The sequence below is a fragment of the Syngnathus typhle genome, linkage group LG9 (genome assembly GCF_033458585.1).
Source record: "Syngnathus typhle isolate RoL2023-S1 ecotype Sweden linkage group LG9, RoL_Styp_1.0, whole genome shotgun sequence".
Taxonomy (NCBI): domain Eukaryota; kingdom Metazoa; phylum Chordata; class Actinopteri; order Syngnathiformes; family Syngnathidae; genus Syngnathus; species Syngnathus typhle.
In genome coordinates, this window is record NC_083746.1 from 93,966 (window position 1) to 118,565 (window position 24,600).

General features: G+C 49.3%; 1 protein-coding gene across 2 annotated transcripts in view; it reads right to left on the reverse strand.

Annotated features, from left to right (window-relative positions):
• LOC133159652 (titin-like) overlaps positions 1–24,600 on the reverse strand; it is a 115,439-nt gene that overhangs the window by 42,007 nt on the left and 48,832 nt on the right. For both annotated transcript variants that reach the window (XM_061286868.1, XM_061286867.1), the window contains 54 exons: positions 24,241–24,525; positions 23,829–24,122; positions 23,442–23,741; positions 23,193–23,371; positions 22,939–23,068; positions 22,669–22,859; positions 22,147–22,576; positions 21,281–21,586; positions 21,028–21,209; positions 20,794–20,923; positions 20,552–20,703; positions 20,207–20,354; positions 19,958–20,123; positions 19,732–19,883; positions 19,325–19,621; positions 18,876–19,175; positions 18,483–18,797; positions 18,250–18,398; positions 17,915–18,065; positions 17,552–17,833; positions 17,144–17,446; positions 16,691–16,993; positions 16,329–16,610; positions 15,981–16,168; positions 15,749–15,860; positions 15,261–15,563; positions 14,864–15,172; positions 14,460–14,741; positions 14,045–14,344; positions 12,989–13,282; positions 9,929–12,898; positions 9,528–9,848; positions 9,157–9,441; positions 8,768–9,073; positions 8,486–8,649; positions 8,125–8,338; positions 7,765–8,040; positions 7,372–7,671; positions 6,689–6,991; positions 6,313–6,612; positions 5,940–6,227; positions 5,550–5,852; positions 5,106–5,408; positions 4,722–5,027; positions 3,639–3,926; positions 3,212–3,502; positions 2,838–3,125; positions 2,432–2,714; positions 2,040–2,347; positions 1,858–1,962; positions 1,492–1,689; positions 1,114–1,410; positions 436–1,026; positions 25–327 (listed from right to left, as the gene is read on the reverse strand). In XM_061286868.1, coding sequence (XP_061142852.1) covers positions 25–327; positions 436–1,026; positions 1,114–1,410; positions 1,492–1,689; positions 1,858–1,962; positions 2,040–2,347; positions 2,432–2,714; positions 2,838–3,125; positions 3,212–3,502; positions 3,639–3,926; positions 4,722–5,027; positions 5,106–5,408; positions 5,550–5,852; positions 5,940–6,227; positions 6,313–6,612; positions 6,689–6,991; positions 7,372–7,671; positions 7,765–8,040; positions 8,125–8,338; positions 8,486–8,649; positions 8,768–9,073; positions 9,157–9,441; positions 9,528–9,848; positions 9,929–12,898; positions 12,989–13,282; positions 14,045–14,344; positions 14,460–14,741; positions 14,864–15,172; positions 15,261–15,563; positions 15,749–15,860; positions 15,981–16,168; positions 16,329–16,610; positions 16,691–16,993; positions 17,144–17,446; positions 17,552–17,833; positions 17,915–18,065; positions 18,250–18,398; positions 18,483–18,797; positions 18,876–19,175; positions 19,325–19,621; positions 19,732–19,883; positions 19,958–20,123; positions 20,207–20,354; positions 20,552–20,703; positions 20,794–20,923; positions 21,028–21,209; positions 21,281–21,586; positions 22,147–22,576; positions 22,669–22,859; positions 22,939–23,068; positions 23,193–23,371; positions 23,442–23,741; positions 23,829–24,122; positions 24,241–24,525 — 16,806 coding nt within the window. The remainder of the gene's footprint in view (positions 1–24; positions 328–435; positions 1,027–1,113; positions 1,411–1,491; positions 1,690–1,857; positions 1,963–2,039; positions 2,348–2,431; positions 2,715–2,837; positions 3,126–3,211; positions 3,503–3,638; positions 3,927–4,721; positions 5,028–5,105; positions 5,409–5,549; positions 5,853–5,939; positions 6,228–6,312; positions 6,613–6,688; positions 6,992–7,371; positions 7,672–7,764; positions 8,041–8,124; positions 8,339–8,485; positions 8,650–8,767; positions 9,074–9,156; positions 9,442–9,527; positions 9,849–9,928; positions 12,899–12,988; positions 13,283–14,044; positions 14,345–14,459; positions 14,742–14,863; positions 15,173–15,260; positions 15,564–15,748; positions 15,861–15,980; positions 16,169–16,328; positions 16,611–16,690; positions 16,994–17,143; positions 17,447–17,551; positions 17,834–17,914; positions 18,066–18,249; positions 18,399–18,482; positions 18,798–18,875; positions 19,176–19,324; positions 19,622–19,731; positions 19,884–19,957; positions 20,124–20,206; positions 20,355–20,551; positions 20,704–20,793; positions 20,924–21,027; positions 21,210–21,280; positions 21,587–22,146; positions 22,577–22,668; positions 22,860–22,938; positions 23,069–23,192; positions 23,372–23,441; positions 23,742–23,828; positions 24,123–24,240; positions 24,526–24,600) is intronic.

Genomic DNA, 24,600 nt, shown 5'->3' on the forward strand with positions numbered 1-24,600 from the left:
GTGTTTGCAATTGTTCTTACTCACAGGTAGCAATGACTGTTGTGACTGGCATTGATGGTTCACTTGGCTCTCCAAAGCCAGCTTTGTTCTCAGCAACAACACGGAACTCGTACTGTAAGCCTTCGGTCAGTCCAGTGACCTCATAGCTGAGGTCAACGACAGATTTTTTAGAGGCCCTGATCCACCTCATGGCCCTTTTCTCCTTCTTCTCGACACAGTAGCCGATGATATCGCTTCCACCGTCTTCAGTGGGTCTTCTCCACGTCACTGTCGCTGAGTGCCCATCCACTTTGTCAACTTCTGGTTTTGATGGTGGACCAGGAGGACCTAAAAACAGAGGGTTCACATGGATTAAAAAACACAACAACGACATGTGCTGCCGCACTAACTAAATAGATAGAATACAAGTTTTCAGGAGGTCGAGCCGACACATACCAAATCTATCGACCATCTTGACAGGCTGAGAGTGAGCTGGCTCACTGCTGCCGTACTGGTTCACAGCAGAAACTCTAAAGATATACTCATTGTCCTGGATGAGTTTGGTGGCCACATAATGACAGTCGACGACCTTCTCTTCCAGAACTGTCCAGAGAAGGCGACTGGTTTCCCTCTTCTCTAGTGTGTAGTACTTGATAGGAGACCCTCCGTCTTCTGGAGACGCTGTCCACGTCAAGATGACCTTCTCGGACGAGACACTGCTGCATTCGATGGGACCGGGAGCAGCTGGAACATCCAGAACCTTAACCTTAACCGTTTCCTCCTTCACCCCAAAGGGATTGCTTGCAGTGATGATGTAGTCCCCGGAGTCCTTCCTTGTGGCGTATTTTATTGACAGGGTGGAGGAGGATGCGGTGGTCTCAATATTGACTATGTCTGAGGGCTTCAGGTACTTTCCTCCTTTCGACCAGCAAGAGGTCGGAGCGGGCTTGCCGAGAATACTCGTGGCGGTGACCACAATGGTTTCCCCAGCTCTGACGGTCACACCGGCCTCCATCACCTGTGCATCGATGGTAATGGTTGGTGAAGCTTTTGGATAGAGAAAAGAGAGTGGATTACAAATCACACCATTTTGACCCAGGAAGCACGTGTGACAAGTAAATCAAACCAAATCACCGTATTCATCCACGCAGATAATAGTATCCGTCTGTTCGGACGGCGGACTCAGGGCACCGGCTGCGTTCTTTGCTCGTATTCTGAACTCATATTTGCAGCCCTCCTGGAGATCAGTGACCGTGTATGCGGGCTCTGCAACGTTCACGCTGTTGGCCTTCACCCAGATCTTAGAGGGGAGATCACGTCTCTCCACAATGTAACCCGTCAGCCTATGGCCGCCATCAAACTGTGGCTCAGCCCACCGAAGAGTCACGGTGCTCCTGGTGACGCTGATTACGTCTGGTTTGCCTGGAGCATCTGAACACAAACAGCATTTGTGCAGCAAAACCAACATTGCCAATGCTAAGTGTCATTGATCCTCACCAGTTTCACACTTACCAATTGGATCAAGGGCAACTCGTGGATCAGTGGGAGGACTCGGTCTGCCAATGCCAGCCAAGTTAATGGCCATTACCCTGAACTCGTACTCGAGGCCTTCGGTCAGCCCGGTCACCTTGTGCTCCTTCATTCTCAAGGCCGTTGGGCTTGCCCTCTTCCACAACATACTATTCCTCTCCTTGAACTCGGCGTGATACCCTGCATTTGTTGTGGAAAGGGAGAGCGTGGTGAGAGAGTCTTCATAAGTTTACGAATGTAGGAAAAACAACCCCCACGACGTCATTTGCAAAGGAGCTCAAGTACCCCACTGCGTTTGTATGTATACGCACAGTGCGCAGCGTGTCATGAACTCACGCACAGCCATACCTGTGATGGGAGATCCTCCAGTCTTCCTGGGGTCAGACCAGGCAAGGTAAGCAGAGTCATGGCGCATACTCATGACCTGAGGTGGAGGAGGAGCGTCGGGAACGTCTGGGGAAAAGCACAGATGTTTTGTACCGGGAGAAAGCTGCATTTCGGCAAAAAGAGCAGAAGTTGCAGACACTCACTGAATGGATGTTTTGCAATCACAGGTTCCGACTTAAGCCCCTCTCCAACGCCATACTTGTTTTCAGCACACACTCTGAAAATATATTCCGTGCCCTCATGGAGACCAGTCACCCTCATGGTGCTCTTTTCCACCAGAGAAGAGACAGTCACCCACATATTGGTGACCGAGTCTCTCTTCTCTAGAATGTAATTTGTGATGTCTGAGCCCCCATCGTCTTTTGGCGCCACCCACTTCAGTGTGGCTCCGTCTGCAGTTATATCCTTGAATTTGATGGGTCCTACGGGGATGCCAGGCTTTCCCACCACCCTGGAAAAAAAAGTCCAGCGTTCATTGCATATGAACAGCGCAGGCATGACAATGCATTCATCTCTCCAGGCATCGGTTTAGCACCTGATGAAAATGCTAGACTCTTTGCTGCCAGCGCTATTCCTCAGGGTGATTGTGTATTTTGAGGCGTCACTTCTTCGGCAATCCCTTATCAGGAGAGTGGTGTTGACGCTCGAAGATTCTGCACAAACACGTCCCGTGTCTGTCAAGTCTTCATCCTCCCCCTTCTTCCATGACACCTTGGGCGTTGGTTTGCCCATGATTGGAATCTTCAGACGCACCGTGCTGCCCTCTTTGGCCACGTAACACATGTCGGGAAGTTCCCTCAAGTCGCAAGTAGGATGAACTGTGGAAAGAAGGGCCACGATACTTTTCAAGAAAAGTTCGAGACATATTTCCATACACAAATAGCGGAAAGCCGTCGCGGTGACACGAGAACTACGGTACAAATGTGACCATTTGTCCTTACTGAGTTGGTCCTTGGCAACTACTGTCAGCTCCTTGGTGGCACTCTCCCCAGTGTCATTCACAGCTTTGACGCTGTACTTGTACTCTTTGCCTTCGACCAGATCCTTGGCGCTGTACTGCATGTTCTTAGACCTCATCAACTCCTTGTACTTGTCGTCGCCATTGAGAACCCCGAGCACATAGCAGATAATGCGGCTGCCGCCATCAGTCAGAGGTTTCCTCCAGCTGAGCGTACAAGAGTCCTTGGTAACCAGCAAGGTCTTGAAGTCAATGACAGGACCAGGCTCCTCTGCATGAGTAGAAAAGGACCGGTGACCAAAGGACAGTGAAATTTAAGAGAATAAATGTAGCTGAAATGGTTCTCATCACACCCACCAGATGCTCTGACCGAGTCGGGGGTCTCGCAGCACTCTCCGGCGCCGAGCAGATTGACGGCTGACACTCGGAAATAGTAGTAGCGTCCGGCATTCAAGTCTGACACCTTCAAAGTTGTCTTGGTACAATTGTTGGAGACCGTAGACCAGGCCTTCCTCTCAGTGTCTCGCTTTTCCACAATATAGTGGGTGACTTCATAGCCCCCGTCTAGAAGAGGAGCATCCCAGTAGATGGAGGCACTGTCCTTTGTGGTCTCTTTTACCACCAGGTTAATTGGTGGCCCAGGAGTGTCTTAAAAAAAAAAAAAAAAAAAGAAACGGAAGAAAGTAAGAAAGTGAGGGTATACTCCAAACGTACGTTTTTTTCTTTTGTATCTTTTACTGGTGATTCAAGATCGGTTGAGAACAAGAAGAAGCAGATTTCTTACCGAGCACCTTGACGATGACGGTGTACATCTTCATACCGGCCACACTCTCCAGGTTGAGAATGTATTTGCCTGCATCATATCTGTTGACATTCTCCACCACCACAGTGGTGTCACTTTTTGTGGACTTGATGACAATGCCTTGGCGATCCTTGATGTTGGTGTTCATCTTGGCCCATATGACCTTGGGCACGGGGTGACCCTTGATTGTGGCATGAAGCTTCATGGTGGCGCCAGCTCGCAGTTCCAGGCCCTCCTTCAACTCAGCACTCAGCTCCGCCTCCGGGGGTACTAGAAGATCATCAAACGCAATTCCCGCTGACTTCCAAAAGCCATGACATCATTTGTTTGAATTGATCGAATGTTAAAATCAGGGCTGCCTCCCTGAAAGGGTAAACTAGTTACTTTACGGATTACTTGCTATGAAATCCAATTGAGCTTCTTGACCGATGACCTGATTTTGAAATTACCTAAATGAAACGACTACGATTTGGCGGCTGCAAGCACCGTCTCAACATAACAATGATCACCTCACCGGTTTTACCTTTGTTGCAAGTTAGGAACAATATTTTTAGCCTTCACCCTTTCTGATTGTGGGGAATTGATTATTAGTCAACAAGGGCTCATCCCAGACTCAGACACATCCCAGAATGTCTTATTACAATAATATTTCAGCTCCCTACTGCTCTCCTTCCACAGATGATACATTCTACTCATCTCCTCTTGCTCATCCCTTTTTAGAAGAATTTGTTTTATATCAACGATTATGACATTAATTGTTAAGACTATCACACTAAGTGAAAAGGCTTCACAACAACCCAGGGCCCGCCGGACTGTGCTTGGGGCCGTGCAACATCATTCCGATTGTCTCCCCATCATTGATGGAAAATCTAAGCTTTGCATTTTTACATGTGACAATGTCAAGAATAGTCATGCAACTTGAATCTGACTACGGGTCCGGAAATACTAACTCATGATAGGCATCTAAAAAAAAAAAAACGGCTCAATCTACATTTACCGTGTCCCTTGGTAGGATTATCTTGCATGTCACTTATTCACCTATAAATTGTGTAAAGCAAAACCTACCTATGATGTCCTTTGCGATGTGCTTGCCAGGCACTTCAACCGGTTCACCGAAGCCGACCTTATTGGCAGCGGTGACACGACACTGGTACTCAGCCTTGTGCATAAGGTTTTGTATGGTGTAGTTGGTGTCCTGCAAGTTCTTGGGAACATTGCATCGGATCCAATCTGCCGTATCTGTCCTCTTGCACTCCACCAGATATCCCAAGATCTGACTTCCACCATTGTTGGCCGGAGCCTTCCAGCTGAGGCTTAGGGTGCTGTAGGTGGTGTCACTCACACGTGGGTCGAGTACAGGGCCCGGGGGAGCTGCGGAAAAGCATTTTGTTCCGAGTTAGAAACAAGTACGCATAAACAAAAGAAACTTTTGGAGGTTATGAAACTTACTGATGGGATTTTGTGCAGTGGCAGCATCTGAGGGCTCACTGGGTTTTCCAAGTCCTGCCAAATTAACAGCAATGACTCTGAATTCATATTCCACTCCCTCGCTAAGGCTTGTGGCATCTAAAGTCCGTTCCATTAAGGGTTTCCTGTTCATCTTGGTCCAGTTCATCTCTTTGGTTTCCTTCTTCTCGAGCATGTAACCCAGAATGGCGGACTTTCCGTCATCGGTTGGCTCCTTCCAGCTCACTGTCATTGCATCCTTGGTGACGTTGGTAATCACTGGGGCCTCACACTGTCCAGGAACAGCTGGTACACACATACATCAGCACTTTTAGTTGAAGCATTCAAATGACAGGTTAAAAATGGGAATATCTTTAAAAAAAAAACAAAAACAATATGGACATACTGAACTATATTGTACTTGAGGTAAGCCAAGATGGAACTCACTGAATGGGTTCTTGGCAATGATAGGGGCAGTTATGAGACTGTCTCCAACTCCCCACGTGTTCTCAGCACGGATTCGGAACTGGTATTCATGACCCTCGATCAGCCTCTGCACATTTAGTTCAAGATCTTCACCCTTGATCTTTGAGGTGACCAGAGCCCAAGTTGCCCGGCTGGTCTCACGCTTGTCCAAAATATAATTGGTAACCGGGGCTCCACCATCCTTCAGCGGCGGCTCCCAGGACAATTTTATGCTATTAGCAAACACTTCAATGTATTTGGAACTGGCGGGTGGACCAGGCACATCTGCGCAAGACACAGATTTCAAATGCATCACTGGACATCAGTCATTGAAGCAAACACACATATTGGACCAGTTCCAAAAGTATTCACCCAAAACGGTAACATGGATGTCAGCGGTCTTGGAGCCACTGGCATTCTCTGCAAGAATGGTGTAGACCCCAGTGTCCTCCCTGGTGACTGAGAGCATCTCCATTTGGAAATGGTTTCTCTGTTGGGTGATGACTTGCCCTTGACTTGACCTCAGACTATCATCGCCTCTCTTCCATGTGACTTTGGGCATCGGTTTACCAAACACCTCAGCCTCAAGGAGAACCGAGGCCCCGGCCTTCACCTTCAAGCCTTTCTGCATCCTGGGATTAAGTTCTACCCTCGGAGGCACTGTGGTAAATGACATGACCAAAGTTTATCACCCGTCTCAAAGTTAGCTGGACAATAAAAGGTCACTTGGGCGTGTCCCTCTCACCGTTCTCAGCACAGACCAGTATCGGGTCTGTGGGCTCTGAGGGTTTGCTAATGTTGACGGCTGTTTTGGCAATGACTCTGAACTGGTACTGTACGTCTCGCTCCAGGCCAGTCGCAGTGTACTCCTCCCTGGGGACATTCTGGCAAACAGTGTTGCAACGCACCCATGCGTCTCCAGGCACACGCATGGCCTCGACATAGTAGCCGATGATCTTGCTGCCACCGTCGTTCTTGGGCCGGCCCCAAACGAGCGTTACCGAGTTCTTGGTCATGTCCACAACTTCTGGTTTCCCAGGGGTGTCTGCAACACAGCGACTTACGTGAGAAAGAGAATTTGGTCAAAATGCTCTTTTGCAGGTGTGGTGTGCTGAACTCACCAATGGGTGTTCTGGCAGTTACAAAATCAGTCTTTGTGCTTGGCTTGCCCTGACCAGCACGATTGATGGCTGAGACCCTAAAGGTATACTCGAGGCCCTCAATCAGGCCGGCACAGGGGTACTCGGTGGTGCGTACGACAGTGTCATTGGCTTTCACCCAGAGAAGGCTGTTCCTTTCTTTACGCTCAATGTAGTAACCTGTGATGGGGCTGCCACCGTCACTCTCAGGCTTATCCCAGGCCACAAACATGCAGTCCTTGTTAGTCTTGTTTATGTGACACTTAAGAGGTTCACTGGGAACATCTGGTGAGGAAGAAGAAAATCAAACAGAACATTATTTCTGTCAAATGGATGACTTTTACATTCAATGGCCGTGTGAGGTTTTTCCCGAGCTGTGGGCCTGCCAACTGGAGTGAGTGAGCGATATATTATATTATATTATATTATATTATATTATATTATATTATATTATATTATATTATATTATATTATATTATATTATATTATATTATATTATATTATATTATATTATATTATATTATATTATATTATATTATATTATATTATATTATATTATATTATATTATATATTATAAGTGTAGCTTACAGATAATCATCGAGATGCTTGATGAACTTCGTTCATGAGAAAAATATTCTTTTATGAATGAAGGAATGAAACCTACCAAAAGGAAACTTGGCAATCATCCTATCAGATTGCATAGGGTCCGACACGCCGTAGCGGTTCTCAGCCCGGATGCGGAACATGTACACTTTCCCGGGAACGAGTTTGCCCAGCCTACAGCTTGTCTTCTGGCCGGAGGACACAGCGTTAACCCAGTCACCTCGACTGACATCGCATTTCTCCACCACGTAATTTGTGATTTTGCTGCCGCCGTCCTCCAGCGGTTGGCTCCAAGACAGAGAGCAGGCATCCGAGTCAATGTCACTGATCTCCACGGGACCCGCAGGAGGTCCAGGAATATCTACAACACATACATAGATAAAATGTGTGTCAAGCCATTCCATACACAATTTACAAAGCCCCCATACAGAATAACTAAAGCAAGGAAACAGACCTCTGATGATAATATTGAGAGACTGGACCGTCTTTGCAGAGCTGTTTTCAGCCACAAGGCTGTAGTCTCCGCTGTCTGTCCTTGAGACATCCTTTATAATCAAGACACACAAATTGCCAGAATGGTGCATGGCCAGACGGCTTGAGGAGACCAGTGGCACGTCGCCACAAATCCACTTGCAGGTTGGAGAAGGTTTTCCAGAAATGACAGCTTCAACTCGGAGTTTGGCTCCAGCTCTTTCACTGACAATGTCTGGCATGACAATCTTTGGCTCCACTGTGGGGGGATAGATATGAAGAATAATTTTCGGGGCAGGTGCGAGCTCATTTTCAATAATTTATCGTATCGACTTCAACTTACACATTTGTTCCTTGATCTCAGTTGGCTCCCTGGTCTCTGTGAATAAGCTCAAACCCATGATGTTCTTGGCGGCCACTCTGAACTTGTACCTCTTGCCCTCTTTCAGACCACTGATGCTGATGCTCAGTCCCTTCACAGTGGTATAGGCATTCCACACCTCCTTCTCAGGCTCCTTGGCCTCCACTTTCATTACTGAAGTCCCTTGTTCTGGGGTCTGCATATATTTGAGGTGCATAGCATGAATGTCATTTGGCACACAAACCTTTGTTTCACAAATCAATTTGGGAAGATCTTAACACAATTTTAATAAAGCTAATTGCCGGTGGCTAACAGAAAGTGAAAAAGCGACAAAATCATATACCTCCACTGGTGCTGGGGGTTGTGGAGGAGGTTTGACTTCGATATACTCAATCACGTAACCATCAATCTTTGCCCCGCCATCCCTTGCGGGCTTCACCCAGCCAATTGTGGCACTGTTCTTTGTGATCTCAAGAATTTCAATCTTCTCACACGGATCAGGTTTGTCTGAAATAATAAAAACATTCAGGTTCTCTATCGTGACAAATGAAAATGGAGCAAGACACAAAACATGGCAGTGACTGAGTGCCCGTTTGTCATTGCGTGATCAAGAAGTCATACTTACTGACAGGATCCGAGGCTAAGTAGGAAGTGGGTGACACCCGGGGAACTCCTGAACCATACTCGTTGACAGCAGTCACTCTGAAGTAGTACTCTGTGCCTGGCACGAGACTGCTGACCTTAAAGGGAACCTTGTCTTTCTCCACTTCGGCCTTGACTGTCGCCCACGTCTTGCGATCAATTTCACGCTTCTCGACGATATAGTGAGTGATCTCACTGCCGCCGTCGATCTCTGGAGGGTTCCACGACAGCATTGCTGATGTCTGTCTGATGTCAGAGCCCTCCAGACTCATCACAGGTCCTGGGGTGTCTGTTGGGTGTAGGGAGGGGGTCGGTGCTTTTTAACTCTAGCAAAACAATCACAGAGTAGTGACGGGAAAAGGCAGGACGTACCGAGGACCTTGACGCTGACGAACACAGCTTTTTCTCCAGCTTGACTCTGCACAGTCAAACAGTATTTGCCAGAGTCATCCCGCGTGCTATCCGGAATGACCAAGAAGGTCATCGTGTCGATGATGTCGACGTGACCCTTCCTGACTACATTATCAATGCCCATCCGCCTCCAAGTGACTTTGGGAGGAGGTCTTCCTCTGATGGTCGCGCACAGTCTGATGGGACACCCAGCTCTCACTGTTAGTCCCTGTCTTAAGTTGGCATCTAAGTCGATTTCTGGTGCCTCTGTTAAAAGCAAAACGTGGATTTATAGATATGTCCATTTATGATTACAGTCATCTAAGTCAGGAGGTAGCCAAAGCAACCCTTACCAAGTATCTCCTTGGGATTCACAGCTGTTCCCAGGTCACAAGGCAGACTCATGCCCACCTGGTTCTGAGCTGACACTCTGAAGTCATACAGAAGTTTCTCGTCAAGACTCGTGACTGTGAACTCACAAAAGACAAGCTGAGCAGCCACGTTGCAGCGTTTCCAACTATCATCTCCTTTCTTGGGACTTCCCTTCACCCTCATCTCAACAACGTAGCCAATGATGGGCGCTCCACCATCGGACACAGGCTTGGTCCATCCTAGAGTTACAGTGGACTTGGTGCTGTCCAAGACCTTCAAGTTGGTGGGTGGTGCAGGAGGCTCTGTAAGAAAACACACACACGTTGAAGTCACGCAGAACCAACACTAACAGGTGGCTAAAAGAAAACCAGCCACGCCATACCGATTGCATCCTTTGCCAAGATGGCACGCGAGGGTTTGCTTGCACTGCCGACTCCAATTTCATTGACAGCTTTCACTCTGTATTGGTATTCGTGCAGGGGCAGCAATCCTGTTACGGTGAAGCACGTCGTTGGGATTGCCTCCTTGTTAATGGTGGACCACCTTACAGCATGCTCCTCCTTCTTTTCCAACATGTAACCAGTGACTGGCTTCCCTCCATCTGTGTCAGGCTCTGACCACTGCACTGTCATCTCCTCCTTGGAAATTCTGGTGACCTCCGGTGCCTCAGGTGCTCCTGGAACACTAAACTTGGTGCCGGCGACAATGGCCTCGCTCTCCACAGCAGGGCCAGGACCCATTTTATTCTCTGCACGAACTCTAAAGATATATTCATTTCCCTCAACGAGACGAGTCACGTTGGCCTTGTTGGTGATGACGGCATTTGAATGAACGGACCAGACACCCCTCTTGGTGTCACATTTCTCTATGATGTAGTTATAGATCTCGCAGCCTCCGTCGTCCTCTGGAATGTTCCATGCCAAATGGCACCTGTCAGTGTTAACGCCTGACACCTTAAGGTCACTGACCGGGCCGGGTCTGTCCAATACATTGACCTTGGCATGCGCGGAGCATGTTCCTGCCCTGTTGGCTGCAGTGACGACATATTTGCCACTGTCTGTACGCCGAGCTGTAGTCAGAAGCAGCTTTGAGAAGTCAACACCGGTTTCGATCTGAAGCCTGGAGCCCTTTTTGAGCTCCCCGGTGCCATCATCCTTTGTCCATTTGACATCAGGTTGGGGTTTGCCTTTGACCATTGCCTCGATGGGAATTGAGTCCCCTGCCTTTACCACGAGGTTTCCATCCAGTTTGATTTTGATCTCTGGCTCTACAAGCTGCTCCTTGATGACGACTTCTGCTGTGGTCACCCATTTGCTTTCACCGCCGTCATTTTTCGTCTGAACTCTGAACTGGTAGACCTGGTTTTCAATGCACCTGTCAGCCATAAAGTGAGTCTCTTTAATTGCACCTTTATGAAGTCTCTCCCACTCTTCAGCCTCCTTTGGCTTCTTCTCCACGTGGTAACCCAGGTTACGACTACCGCCGTCGTAGTCGGGCTTCTTCCATTTGAGGAAGCAGAAGGTCTTTCCAATCTCCGCTATATGGAAGTCGATCGGTTCACCAGGTTTCTCAATGGGGTCAATCGCCAAAACGGCCGTCTTGGTCTCTGTGGGCGGTCCAACACCGATCTTGTTTTCGGCACTAACGCGGAAAAAGTACTCGCAGCCCTCCGAGAGAGGGGCCTTCATCAGACGCTTTGTACAGTCATTGGAAATTACCGTCCACCCCCTCTGGCTCGGTTGTCGGCTCTCAATTATGTACTGGGTGATCTCTGTGCCTCCATTGTCCTCTGGATTCTCCCAAGACACCATGCAAGAGTTCTTGGTCACATAAGCCACCTTTATATTTTGGCAAGCTCCAGGTGTGTCCAGGACATTGACAATAATGGTGGCTTGTGCCTGTCCGCTGCTGTTTTTGGCAACAACGGCGTATTTACCATAATCGGACCTGACGGCATCATTAATGACCAATTCACACAGAGGATAGTTGTTGTTCAGCATCGTGCGTTTGTCTCGAGACAAGGCTCTGGCGTCCTTGGTCCAGGCGATCTCTGGGTCAGGTCTGCCCTTAACTCTGGCCATCAAACTGATGATCTGTCCTGCCCTTACACTCAGAGAGTCACGGCACGATACGTCAACAACAACCTCTGGAGGAACGAGAATGTCCTTCGCCAAGATGGTCTCGCTCAGTTCCCGGGGTTCGCTCTCTCCGACCTTGTTTGTGGCTCTGATTCGGACCCTGTACTCCATACCTTCAATGAAACCTGGTACTCTGTAGGCACACATCTTGACGAGTTCCTTGTTAACCCTGTCCCACTGAGCAGATCCTGACTTTTGAATCTCTACAACATAGCCCAGGATAGGGCTGCCACCATCTCTTGTGGGTTTGGTCCAGCAGATATCCGCATACAACTTGCTCCAGTCCTTTAGTTTAGGATTTCCAGGAGGTCCCGGCTTGGTGATGGGCCGGGTCGCCTTGATGGGATCAGAGGTGAGCGATGGCTCACTGACACCGGCAATGTTTTCAGCAAATACTCTGAATTCATAGCTGTTGCCTTCAAGTAGGCCAGAAACCCTGTATCTGAGATCCAGCACGGGAGTTTTATTGACACGAATCCACTTCCCTGTCATCTCTCGGCGTTCAATCACGTAGCCACTGATAGGACTACCTCCGTCGTGGTCAGGCAGGGACCATTCCACTGTCACAGCATTCTCTGTGATATCAGAGCACACCGGGAGGCCCGGTGGACCGGGAGGGTTGAACATGCGCTTGGCAATGGTCGGGGGACTCTCAAGTCCGGCACCAATTCCGATCTTGTTCTCGGCACGGATACGAACCACGTACTCACGACCCTTCTCCAGGCGTGACACCTTAGCTTTGGTACCGATACCGCTCGAACTTACAACCGACCAAGGCTCCCAAGATTTCTTCACATCCTTCTTTTCAACAACATAGTTGGTGATGGGGGTACCACCGTCATCCTTGGGTGGCCTCCATTGTATCATCATATGATCAGGGGTTACTTCTAAGATGTTGATTGGTCCGACGGGTGCCCCTGGAAGATCAAGCACAGTGACGTGCAGAGCGACAGTCTTGCTGCCTGCAGGGTTGGACACAGTGAGGATGTACTCGCCCGTGTCTCCTCTCTTGCATTCTGGTATGGTGAGAGTGGAGGTGGATCCAGTGGATTCTATCTTATAGTGACCTTCTGATGTAATTTCCTGGCCATCTGTCATCCACTTGGCAGTGGGGATGGGGATCCCCTTCATCTTGGCAGGCAGTACAATAGTGCTGCCTACCTTCACAACAATACCCTCGATAAGCTTCACATCGACTTCAATGGCGGGGGGTACTGAAAGACAAAGTAAAAGCAGTCGTGTGAGGAATTTCAACGGAATGAAACACTGCAGCTGTTCTTCAGTCCAAAACAGAGACGTCTTACGTGTCTTTTCCTGACAGGTGACGGGAACACTGGTGTCAGGACGACTCATGCCAATAGCGTTCTGAGCCATGACCCGGAAGCGGTAGGTCTTGCCTTCCCCGAGACCGCTGACATGCGCATGGTTACTGCTGACGGTCTTATAGGAAACCCAATCTGGTTGAGTCTCTTCCTGGTACTCAACGATGAAGCCTGTGATTTCACTTCCCCCGTTGCGATCGGGCCACTCCCACTCTAACCACACCTCTGTCTTGTCTGCATCAGTGTGGTGTAGGTACTTTGGGGGGCCAGGTGAATCTAAATAATGGAGACAGATTTGTAGTTTGTTGGTCTGGAAGTTAGAAATGGTATACATGACACAGTGCTACCTTGACTTAGTGGCACAATTTAAGCTTTTCATGTTGCAAGCTGTCGCTTGGTCAATCTTTTTGCTTTGCGTAGCAAGTTGTGGGTGAGTTTCAAATGAGCCACTGCTAGAGTGAAGTGATTTAAAAAAAAAAAAAAAAGACCTGGGACAGTCAAAGAACTTTAACGCCGATGCTTTGGGGCCCTAGGGGTACGTGATCGCATTGCACGGGGTACGTGGAAGTACTTCATCATTTATTTACCAGACCGGCGTACACACCTCGAGTGTCTCATTAAAGCTCAGATGAAAAGAAAGTTTAAGTGTCATAGTGGGTCTGAATATAATTCATGTTCAGGCTTTTGTTCCTTGTATTTCAAATTCAAATGCTTATCTACTGTCCTCTCACTAAGACGCACGGGTTGAGGCGCGTTCAGAAATTTGCGGGCCTCCGCGCGCCGGTTCGCTCCGAGTGTTTGGAAACTCGGCGTTGCTCAGATTTGACATTCGGTTATTCAGAGTGCACCAAAAATGTAGTGCTGGCACTTCGACATGGGACACCGCGCGCCAGTGCTGAATGACGGTGGCGCACACTCTGCCTCTCTAAACACAGGCATCAGAGTGAATTTCCAGAGATGAGTAAACTGAGTTAGGAGCAAATCACATTCAGGATTCAGGACAGGACTGAAACAGAAAACAGACAGCGTTGCACTCACAGAGTGGATCAACAGCCTTGATGGGAGTTTTTGTGATCACATAATCACTCCTGCCAAACTGGTTTTCGGCTGCCACTCTGAACAGGTACTGGATTCCTTCCATCAGATACATGGCCATCAAACTGCGCTTCTTGTTGGACGCGGAGACCGGGACCCACTGCTCAGCGGCGACATCCTTCTTTTCCACGACGTAATGGGAGACAACAGCACCGCCGTTGTCCTCAGGAGCTTTCCACGTCAAGTAAGCGGACTCGCTGGTCACCTCGGAGACCGCCAGGTCTCTCGGCGGTGATGGTTTGTCTGAAGGGAAAACAAGGGATGGAATTTGAGCTGAAGAGATGTTGCTCTAGCATAGGATTAGAAAAAAAGAATGGAAAGAGTATATAAATCACAAATATTGATGGTATTGACTCACTCAGAACCAGAACAGCAACCATGGCCGTTTTCTTTCCGGCAGCATTTTCCGCCGTGAGAGAGTAGTTGCCGGAGTCGGGACGGACGCACTTGGGGATGAGGATTTTGCTACCGGCGGACGTGACAGCGACAGTGATATGAGCTGGCATTTGGCCATCGTTTTTCTTCCAGGTAACAGTGGGCGTGGGCACACCCTTGATCGTTGCACTCAAGGTGATGTCTGTGCCCAGCATGGCCAGATGGTCACGCACCATGTTAGCATCCAGCAGCAACTCTGGTGCCTCTGCAGAGGGAGGCAAGACAGTGTTCAGCCTATTGGCTCTCAGGATATGTGGTATGGAAAACAGAGAGACATGTCGAACACAGACATATAAAAAGAAGACAAAAAGAGAAAGATAATCATACCCAGTCTGTCATGAACCTTGACAGTCTGTTTGACATAGGCTGGGTCAGATTTGCCGGCGGCATTGACAGTGTAGATCCGGAAGGCGTACTCTTGGCCATCACTCAGCCCTGTGACTACATAGTGCAGGTCAGGGCACTGCTCTGGATGTTCATTAGCCTGAATCCACTCAATGGAACCTGGCTTCTGGTACTCGACCAGGTAGCCAAATATCCGTCCTTTTCCGTCATGGCGCGGCTTCTGCCATTTGAGACTCACAGATTCTTTTGTCTTGTCGTAGGCCTCGGGGGTCACTGGAGGACTAGGGCGCACTGTAGAGAATGGACAACACGTATGATTCTAGCTTACGTCATTGCGGTACAATGAGGCAGGTCTGTTTGCGGCTTTAGTCACACGAACCGATGGGATCTTTGGCAAGAATGGGCTTTGAGGGTTCACTCGGGTCTCCGGTTCCGAGCTCATTTTCAGCCATCACACGGAATTCATATTCACACCCCTCCACCAGGTCCTGGACTCGATACTGAGTAGCAGGGTACAAGGGTTCTCTTGTTGCTCTTGACCACCTCTTGGCAGTGGGCTCCTTCTTCTCCAGTATATAGTTGGTGATGGGCTTTCCTCCATCACGGGGCCGGTTCCAGAGCACCAGTGCGTTGGTAGCGTACACCTCCCTGACGGTCGGAATCTCAGGGGCCTCTGGAACTCCTGCAGAAAAGCCACAGCAAAATGTGGTGAAACATTGGTCATTTCAAAGTTGATATCGCTCGGTGGCCTCAAAGGCTACCGTTTAACTACCGCCCAGCCGCTAGATGCTCCCCTTCGGGCAGGTCCCACCTCCAAACCTGGCTCCAGAGTGGCGCCAAAATACTCACTGAAGACAAAATACTCACTGAAGAGGTCTTTTGCTCTCATCTCCTCAGAGTCCAGTGGGTCACTGATACCATACATGTTCTCAGCACAGATTCTCATGATGTACTCTCTTCCCTCTGTCAGTTTGGGGATCTGAAAGGATCAAACAAATGTTTTCCTAGCATCCACATTATGAAAACATATTTCTGAAATGATTTCCTAGCATCCGCATTCTGAAACCACACATTTGATGGCTAATGCACATGCGCCAACCTTGCATGTGGTCTTGGTGTTTGCTGAAGTGACAGTGGTCCACATTTCTCTGTTTGCGTCCCTTTTCTCAATGATGTAGTTGGAAATCTCTACGCCGCCGCTGTCCAGAGGAGGTTTCCAAGAGATTACCATGTAGTCACGGTGCACCTCCTCAAAGACAACTGGACCCACGGGAGGCGATGGACGGTCTGCGTAGATGACAGAAACTTGAGTGTTCTTTCACGACAATTACCGTAATGTACCAGAAATGAGATAACGGAACGGTACAGAACAGTATATCGGCCCAGCCACTACGCCTTTGCAAGTTGTACATATGAAGGAAGGTCAGAATGAGTTTCAAGCTCATACCGACAACTGTGACGTTGCAGACTCCCTTTCTGGACCCGGTGCTGTTCTCCACCGCCACCACGTATCGACCGCTGTGGTGGCGCTGTGCCTTCATCACACCCAGCGACATTGTGGTCAGCGTATTCTTGAACATGACGTGCTTATCGGCCTTCAGCTCTTCGTCGTCTCGGTACCACACGATGGATGGAGAAGGCTTGCCGGTGTAGCGACCCTGCAGCAGGAAGCTCTCGCCGACACGGACGATGAGTTTGTCGCGGAAGTCCAACTCGATAGTCGGTGGCTCTGGAGCAGGTCACGCAAAAGTCGTCGGTGAGTTCTTAGAACTCCGGCACACCAGAACTGGTTTGAGATAGGTCGCTTACCGAGTTCATTCCTACAGGTGACTGGTTTGGAGCAAAATGAGGGTTTACCCTGCCCGACTTCATTGACAGCGCTAACTCGGAACTCATAGGTGTCGCCCTCCTTCAATCCGTCAAAAGTGTACTTCCTTTCCATCAGCTTTTCCTTGGTCAATCGAGTGAACTTTTCTTTCCCAATCAAACGAGCCTCCAAGACATACATGACGATCTCTGAGCCACCGTCAAACTTAGGGGCTCTCCATGTGATACTGATCAAATCTTTGGTGACCTTGGTCACCTCGAGCTCCTCGGGTCGGTCAGGCACACCTGAACGTGCGGAGACAAGAAAGAAATGTTCATTTGTGTTCTTAGGGCTCTTAAGAGGGCTTTGACTTTGAATGACATCGACATTACAATGGATTTGATTGAAAACATGATGACGCAAAAGGTTTGCATGGAAACTTGGTATTCACTCACTCAATGGTTCCTTGACGATGAGCTCGGCCGCCGTCTCCATGAAGGGTCCGATGCCAATGGCGTTCTCGGCGGCAACTCTGAAGAAATACGCTTGGCCCGAGGTGAGGCCGGTAGCCACGGCATTCTGTCTGCTGGCGGTGAACGAGAGCGACGTCCAGGCTTTTCTCTCGGCTTCACGCTTCTCGATCACGTAATTACTGATGGGAGAACCGCCGTCGTTCTCTGGGAAGTACCAGTTGATCTTGCAGGAATCATTGCTCAAGTTCTCTGCAATCATAGGGATGCCTACGGGCCCAGGAACGTCTGGTGGAAAATGCAAAAGGTTTGTGGGAATTGCAATAAACCCAAAGTTTGCAGTCAGTTTCCGAGGACCAGAACATCTTATATGCATTGTGCAGAATGACTCACCCAGCACTTCCACTGTGACGTTCTTCGTCTTCTCCCCTGCGGCATTCTTTGCAGTCAGTGTGTAGATGCCGAGATGCCTTCTGGTACACCCTTTGATGACCAAAGATGAGCTGATGGCTGTTGTCTCCACCTTGGCCTCAGGGGGTAGAGCCATTCCATCCCTGCTCCAGGTGACTTCTGGTGATGGCTGACCAGACACGTAACAGATGATCCGGATCACCCCACCGGCGTGGACCACCAACCTCTCCTTGACCGAGGCATCCAAATCAACCTCAGGGGCAACTGAAGACAAAAGTTTCATTAAGCTGATAGATGAAGATTGTCGGAAATTAGTGTGTTTTTTGCTCTTTACGGCACGCTTACCGTTTCTGTCGCTGAGCTCCAGCACCTCAAGAACTTCACCTGGTTCACTAACACCAGCGAGGTTGAAGGCCGTGACTCTGAACCTGAACTGACCGCCACTCTTCAGACCAGCAATCACAAAACGGGTGCCACGGATTTCTGTGTCTTTGGCCTGGAACACAAAACAAATGTGCCCACCATTTGTTGCGGGTAGAGCAAGAGGAAATCAAACATCATCATGATCATATCATTTGAAAATCTCATCTCTCAGCGCGTTCTTCCAGCAGATTGGGAGAGCTGCTAAAATCAGTCTAAACTGGTCGATTTCCATTTTGTCGGACCAAGCTTTTTGTCACCTTGACCCAAGCCTCTGTGCCTTCCTCCTTGTACTCCACCCAGTAGCCGAGAATTTTGGAGCCTCCGTCTTTCAGCGGGGGGATCCACTCCAGATCCACGGTTGACCTTGTCCAATCTGAAACCTTTGGTGTTGGAGGAGAGGGCGGGGCTGGAGAAAGAGAGAGCATTGTTCATTTAAAGACAGAGCTACTTCTAGGTTTATCGGATGACCCAGAGTGTGGTGAACGCTTACAGATGGGGTCTCTGGCAAAGTTGGGATCAGTCGGAACGCTGGGGAGTCCAGGTCCCGCAGCATTGATAGCCGTAACTCTGAAGATGTACTCGGAACCCTCAATGAGTCCGTTCACTGTACATGATTCACCCAAGCCCATGGGTCTGATAGGGTCACGGGTGACACGTGCCCAGCGTTTCCCGGTGGTCTCCTTGCGCTCCAACCAGTAACCGGTGATTGGCGTGCCGCCGTCGTCTTCGGGCTCCTCCCAAGTCACGGTCATGGAGTCCAGGGTGATGCCGGACACTGTTGGCTTTTCGCATTGTCCGGGCACAGCTGCAGAACGGAAGGACCATTTTTCATTTGGATGCAGGAGCGTGGAAGTGTAGCCCACGTGAGCTCAAGTGGACTTACTATAGAGGTTTCTGGCGACTTCGGGATCACTGTCTAGCGGTTCGCCGACACCATACTTGTTCTGGGCCATAATGCGGAAAACATACTCGTGGCCCTCCATCAGGTTCTCCACTGTCCAGATGCGTTCTTTGGGTTCGCTGGTGACAGGGACCCAGGTATTTCTGTTGGCCACCCGCCTCCAGATGACATAATTGGTGACTTTGGACCCCCCGTCATCACTTGGTGGCAGCCAGGAGAGAGTAATTCTCTCAGCCCCAACCTCCTCAAACTTAATGGGAGCAGAGGGAGGACCGGGACGACCTGGTGCAACAACAACATTTAATAATGCGGCGTATGACGACGGGGTTACAAAACCGGGCTACGAAAGGTGTTCAGGGTTGACCAGATGTAATCAAAAATGTCATCTCAAATCGTGTTTGAAAAACCACGTGGACACTGATGGTACTTACCAAGCACGTTGAGCCTCATCTCTTTAGAGGCTTTGCCGAGGCTGTTGGAGGCCACGAGTGTGTAAAGGCCGGTGTCAGGACGTTTGCCCTGCTGTATCAACAGTGTGCAGCTGTCGTCGGACACCATCTTGTTGATGTGCTCATCGTAGCAGACCTCTGCCTTGCTGTCTGACTTGTGAGGTGGGGCCTTGTACCAAGTGAGCGTGGGGAACGGGCAGCCGCATATCCTGGCCACAATCTCGATGTCACTGCCTTGCTCGGCCTCCATGAACTCCTTTAGTTCAATGGATGGAGCGCCTGGAGGTTCAGTGTGATGTCACAGAATGTTCACCGCAGAATTTGTATATTTGTAAACTTCGTGGTTGACTGGACATGAAAATGAACTGTTCCTTATTTACTGTACTTACAGGTCTGGTCCCGAATGAGAATGGGCCCGGCAGTAGAAGATGGTCGGCTCGGTCCAGCCTGGTTATAAGCAATCACTCTGAACTCGTACTCATCACCCTCTGTCAGGTCCTCCACCTTAAAGGTTGTGATATCAATGTCCCTCCTGTTACACCTGCAGTCAGTAGTGAAATTTGAAACTGCTGCATAGCCAACAAACAGCTTGTCTTGTCTTCTAAGACGGTTTACCTCCTCCAAGACTCTTTCTGAGTCCCACTGGCATCCCAGCAGAGTAGGTCGACACTATAGTGAGTTACAGGTGATCCACCATCGTTTTTGGGAGACTTCCATGTGAGGCTCACTGTTCCCTTCCTCACACTTTCAATTTTAAGCCTGGTTGGGGGATCTGGGGGATCTGAAAGCACAGGAAATGCACAGAGGAAACTCAGTCACAAGTCCCCAGAATATAGCGGAGGCTCAAACAGAGCACGGACGTACGTATAGGATCTCTGGCTGTGGTCCCCTCGATGGTTGCAACGTAGGGCCCAAAACCGAATCGATTCTCGGCACGGATGCGGAACAGGTATTCCTGACCTTCAATCAGGTCTGGAACCACGAGTGACTGCGCAGCACAGGATGGATTCACCTGAGTTGATGAGATCAGGGTAGAGAAATTTGAGTCACTCAGTTTGGGTTGTATCCAGGTGTTTTCTGGACACTTGTCATAGTTTGTTCAGGACTTTGTTATATTCTGCATAGGGGTCCAACAAAACAGCCAATTCATTATCATGCCTTTTAGTTAATAATACATGTCAAGGCACTATCAGCAAAGATGCGCTTCACCTTTGTCCAGGCTTTTCCCACCACAGTCTTCTTCTCAATGAAGTAGCTCTTCACCCTCTCTCCGCCATCATTCTCTGGAGGTTTCCAGGTGAGTCGGCAAGTACCTCTGGTCACGTCGCTCACCTTCAGGTCCCGAGGAGGTCCTGGAAGATCTACGGTCCAGTTAAAAAATGACATTTTGTGATCTTTTCTGCTTTTAGTCGTGAAAAGTGAGTTAGAGTTGAGCAATTTCTATTACACACCAAGGATGTTGACTCGCACTTTGACGACTTTGTGTCCGGCTGGGCTCTCTGCATTGATGATGTAGCGGCCAGCGTGGTTCATTTTGCATTCAGGAATGATGACCACGGAGGTTGTGTCGGTGGAGTGAATCTACAGTCAGGAATGTCCAAATTCAGTCTAGAAGTACCTCTTGCTGTTGACGTGGTATTCGGGAGGACGTCGTACGGCCTAAACCGTCATCTATGTCATTTTACCTCTGAGCCGACGGGGAGTGTGTGGAGTTGCTTTTTTGTCTCGGTCTCGGCCGTTCCGTCGAAGGTCCAGGTTACCTTAGGCGTTGGACGCCCGCTGATGCTGGCAGGGATCCTGATTGTGGTTCCAGCCCTGCAGTTCAGCAGGTCGTGGGCACTCACGTCCAGTGACACGGTCGGCTCAACTAGAGGACAGACGCGGTGAAGGATTGAAACAAGCTACTACAATTGGGCAAACAAGTCACAGCGTTCTTACCAAGGATATCCTGAACAAGGACGTCTGCAGTCCTGGCAGGCTCCGAACTGCCTGCAGCATTCACAGCGTAGATCCTGAACTTACACTTCTTGCCCTCCTTTAGGTTGGGAACAGTTATCACAGTGGATGGGTGGAGTTTTTCATCAGGATTCACCCTTTTCCAATCATGGGAGCCTTCCTCGTGAACCTCAATAATGTAACCCTTGACGGGGCTGCCACCATCCCTGTCTGGGGGACTCCAGGTGAGTGTGACACTATTCTTGGTCTTGTCTTTGACTTCAGGGGATCCGGGTGCAGTAGGAGGGTCTGAGGGCCGGAAAAGGTCAAGATTTCATTGTGTGGCGCAAACTCAACTTCAGTGTTGTGGAAAAAAGCCAAAACTGGCAGCACTTAAAAATACCGTTTTTTTCCATGTATAATGCGCCCCCATGTATAATACGCACCCTAAAAATGGCATGTTGATGCTGGAAAAAAGCCAGTACCCATGTATCATACGCACCCAAATTTTGACTCCTACTTAAGTCCGTGAACGTAAAATTATTTCAGAAAAAAGATCATCTTTGGGAACAACCGGATGTTATTCAGTATCACTGCGCATGCGCTAGCATACTCAATAGCGAAGAAATGTTTCGGATTTGTGTAGGGTACATTGTGACAGCAAACGAGCAAGTAATCTAGCAAGTGTCTGATACGAGAGCATTGTGTTCGTATGGAGTGTGTTTGAAGAGAACAGCAGAGAAGAAAGCGCATCTGTAACGGCGGCCTCCGTATGATATCCGGATTTAAAAAAAAAAAAAAAAAAAAAAAAAAAAAATGCGCACCCCAGATTTTAGGACAATAAAGGGTCTCAAAAAGTCAAGACTCACTGCATGGGTCCACGGCGAAGCGGCACTCTGTGGACTCGCTGGGCGGCCCAATCCCTGCGGCATTGCTTGCTGCCACCCTGAATTGGTATTCGGTTCCTTCGATGAGCTTGAGGACAGTGTACTGCAGGGCCTTCACGGCTGGTTTGGTGACTGGGCAGCGATTAACGCGCCCCCAGTACACAGCTCCACGTTCCCTCTTCTCCAGCCAGTAGCCTTGTATGGTGGAGCCGCCGTTGTTGAGCGGAGGATCCCAGGCCAGAGTCATTGTGTTGGATGTGGCGGCAATGATCCTGGGGTTTTGCGGCGGTCCCGGGAGTCCAAACGGATCCTTCAGTTCTACCTTCTCGGAGTCACAGCCGTCACTGACGCCGTATTTGTTTTCCGCCCTGATTCTGAATTGGTAGTGGCCATTCATTATCAGTTTGTAGACCTGAGTAGGCAAATGGCAGACCACGAGCGTTCGTACAGCAGAAGAGGTCACGTGAATGCACCTGGTCTACGTGTGGACGTGTCGGCACTCACCCCGTAGCGACGATCGATGAGGTTTGAGGTCACGGCCTCAAAGTCTGATTTCTTCTTGCTGGCATCTCTGCGTTCGATGATATAGTTGGTGATCTCACTGCCTCCGTTGTCTTCGGGGGCATCCCAGGTCAGGTAGCAGGAGTCCGCCTTGATATCCGAGACCACAATGTTCCTCGGGGGAAGAGGGCGGTCTGCAAACAAGAGGACCTCCGGTTAGACGAGTGACGCTTTGCATCGACAGTCCCCGCCTGCCTCTGAACGTGTCCGTACCGAGGATCTCCACACGGATGACGAGCTGAGCTTTGCCGTGGCTGTTTTCGGCTAAAAGTTTGTAATTGCCTTTGTCTTGCCTGATGGTTTCCGGCATGGAAATGGTTGTCCTCAACGTTGTGCGATTTACCTGGTAATTGAAGAATTGGCAAACAACATCCAGTGTCAGTGAGGGCCACGAAAAATAATACATCATTGAAGGTGTAGACAAAGAAGCACAGAATGAACTCCATTTCAAAAGAGTGCCTGCTCACCTCCTCAGTTTCTATCGTCATCTCTTTTTCACACTTGTCCATCACCTCGTCGTCTTTCATCCATTTGATTGTCGGAAGGGGAAGTCCCTTAACCTCAGCTGGAATGTCGACGGCCGAGCCTTTCTTCACAATGATTGCGTTACTCTTGAAGTACTTCAGAATTGTAATAAGTGGTGCAACTGTAAAATCAAAAGGTGGCACATTTTGTTGGAGGTGTCCAAACAATCGATAGCTGCTTTGGTGACGTACTTTCATCATCCTGAATCTTGGCTGCGATGGGCTTGGACGGCGGGCCGTGGCCGACCTCATTCACAGCTTTGACCCGGAATTCATACTCCTGGTTCTCTGACAAGTTCTCGATGACACCGGTGCACTTGGTAAAGATCTTGCGGTTGGCCGGTTCGAACTCGTTGTCGTCCGATCTCATCTTCTCCACGTAGTAGCCAATGATGGGGCTACCGCCATCGCTGCGTGGTGGCTGCCAGGCCAGCGTGATGGTGTTCTTGCTTCTGTCTGTGGAGTGCAGTTTCTCAGGAGCAGACGGTGTACCTGTAGGGAAACATTAGAGAAAGACTTTCAAGACTCAAGACTCCTGCAAGTCATTCAGTGTGCTTCAACGTGAACATTTGGCAGCACCTTTGGGATCCTCGGCTAGAATGGGCCCAAGGTCTGCAGGAATGCCATCTCCATACTTATTCCGGGCAACGACCCTAAAGTCGTATTCCTCGCCCGCCAGCAGTCCCTGCACGTCGTATTTGCAGGACGCCACCTCAACGGGCTGGCGGAAGAGCTTCATCTTAGCATCCTTTCTCAGGACCTCATAGCCAATGATGTCGCTGCCGCCATTGTCCACTGGATCGGACCAGGTGAGAGTGATGTTTTTCTTGGTCACCGTCACAGTCTTCAAGTCGACAACAGGCCCTGGGACATCTGCACGAAATCATAAAAACAAAAAAAGACGGGGATTTAAAGTATGGAATAGCCGAAGGAAAGAGAAATAGAAAATAATCATTTTGGAGAAATTTCTCGTCAAATGAATGACACTGACCCATGACGTCGACTTTGGTTTCGGCAGCATTCGTACCACTGCTGTTGGTGCCCGAAATCTGGTACTTGCCATGATCCGCCCTTACTGTCTTCTTGATGACCAGACAGCTATTCTTGCCTTCGGTCTCCACAATCATTCTCTCTTTGTCAATTTCAGCATCATCTTTGGTCCACTTGACATCAGGCTGCGGGCGGCCAGTCACCACTGCGGGAAGCTTCAGTGACTCGCCGGCCTTTATCATGATGCCGTTCTTCACGGAGATGTCGAAGTCAACAGCGGGAGGTTCTGAAGACCGCAGGGAAGGACAAGCGTATTTTTAAGATGACAACCAAAAATTTGGCCTAAGCTCTGCCTTGCTAC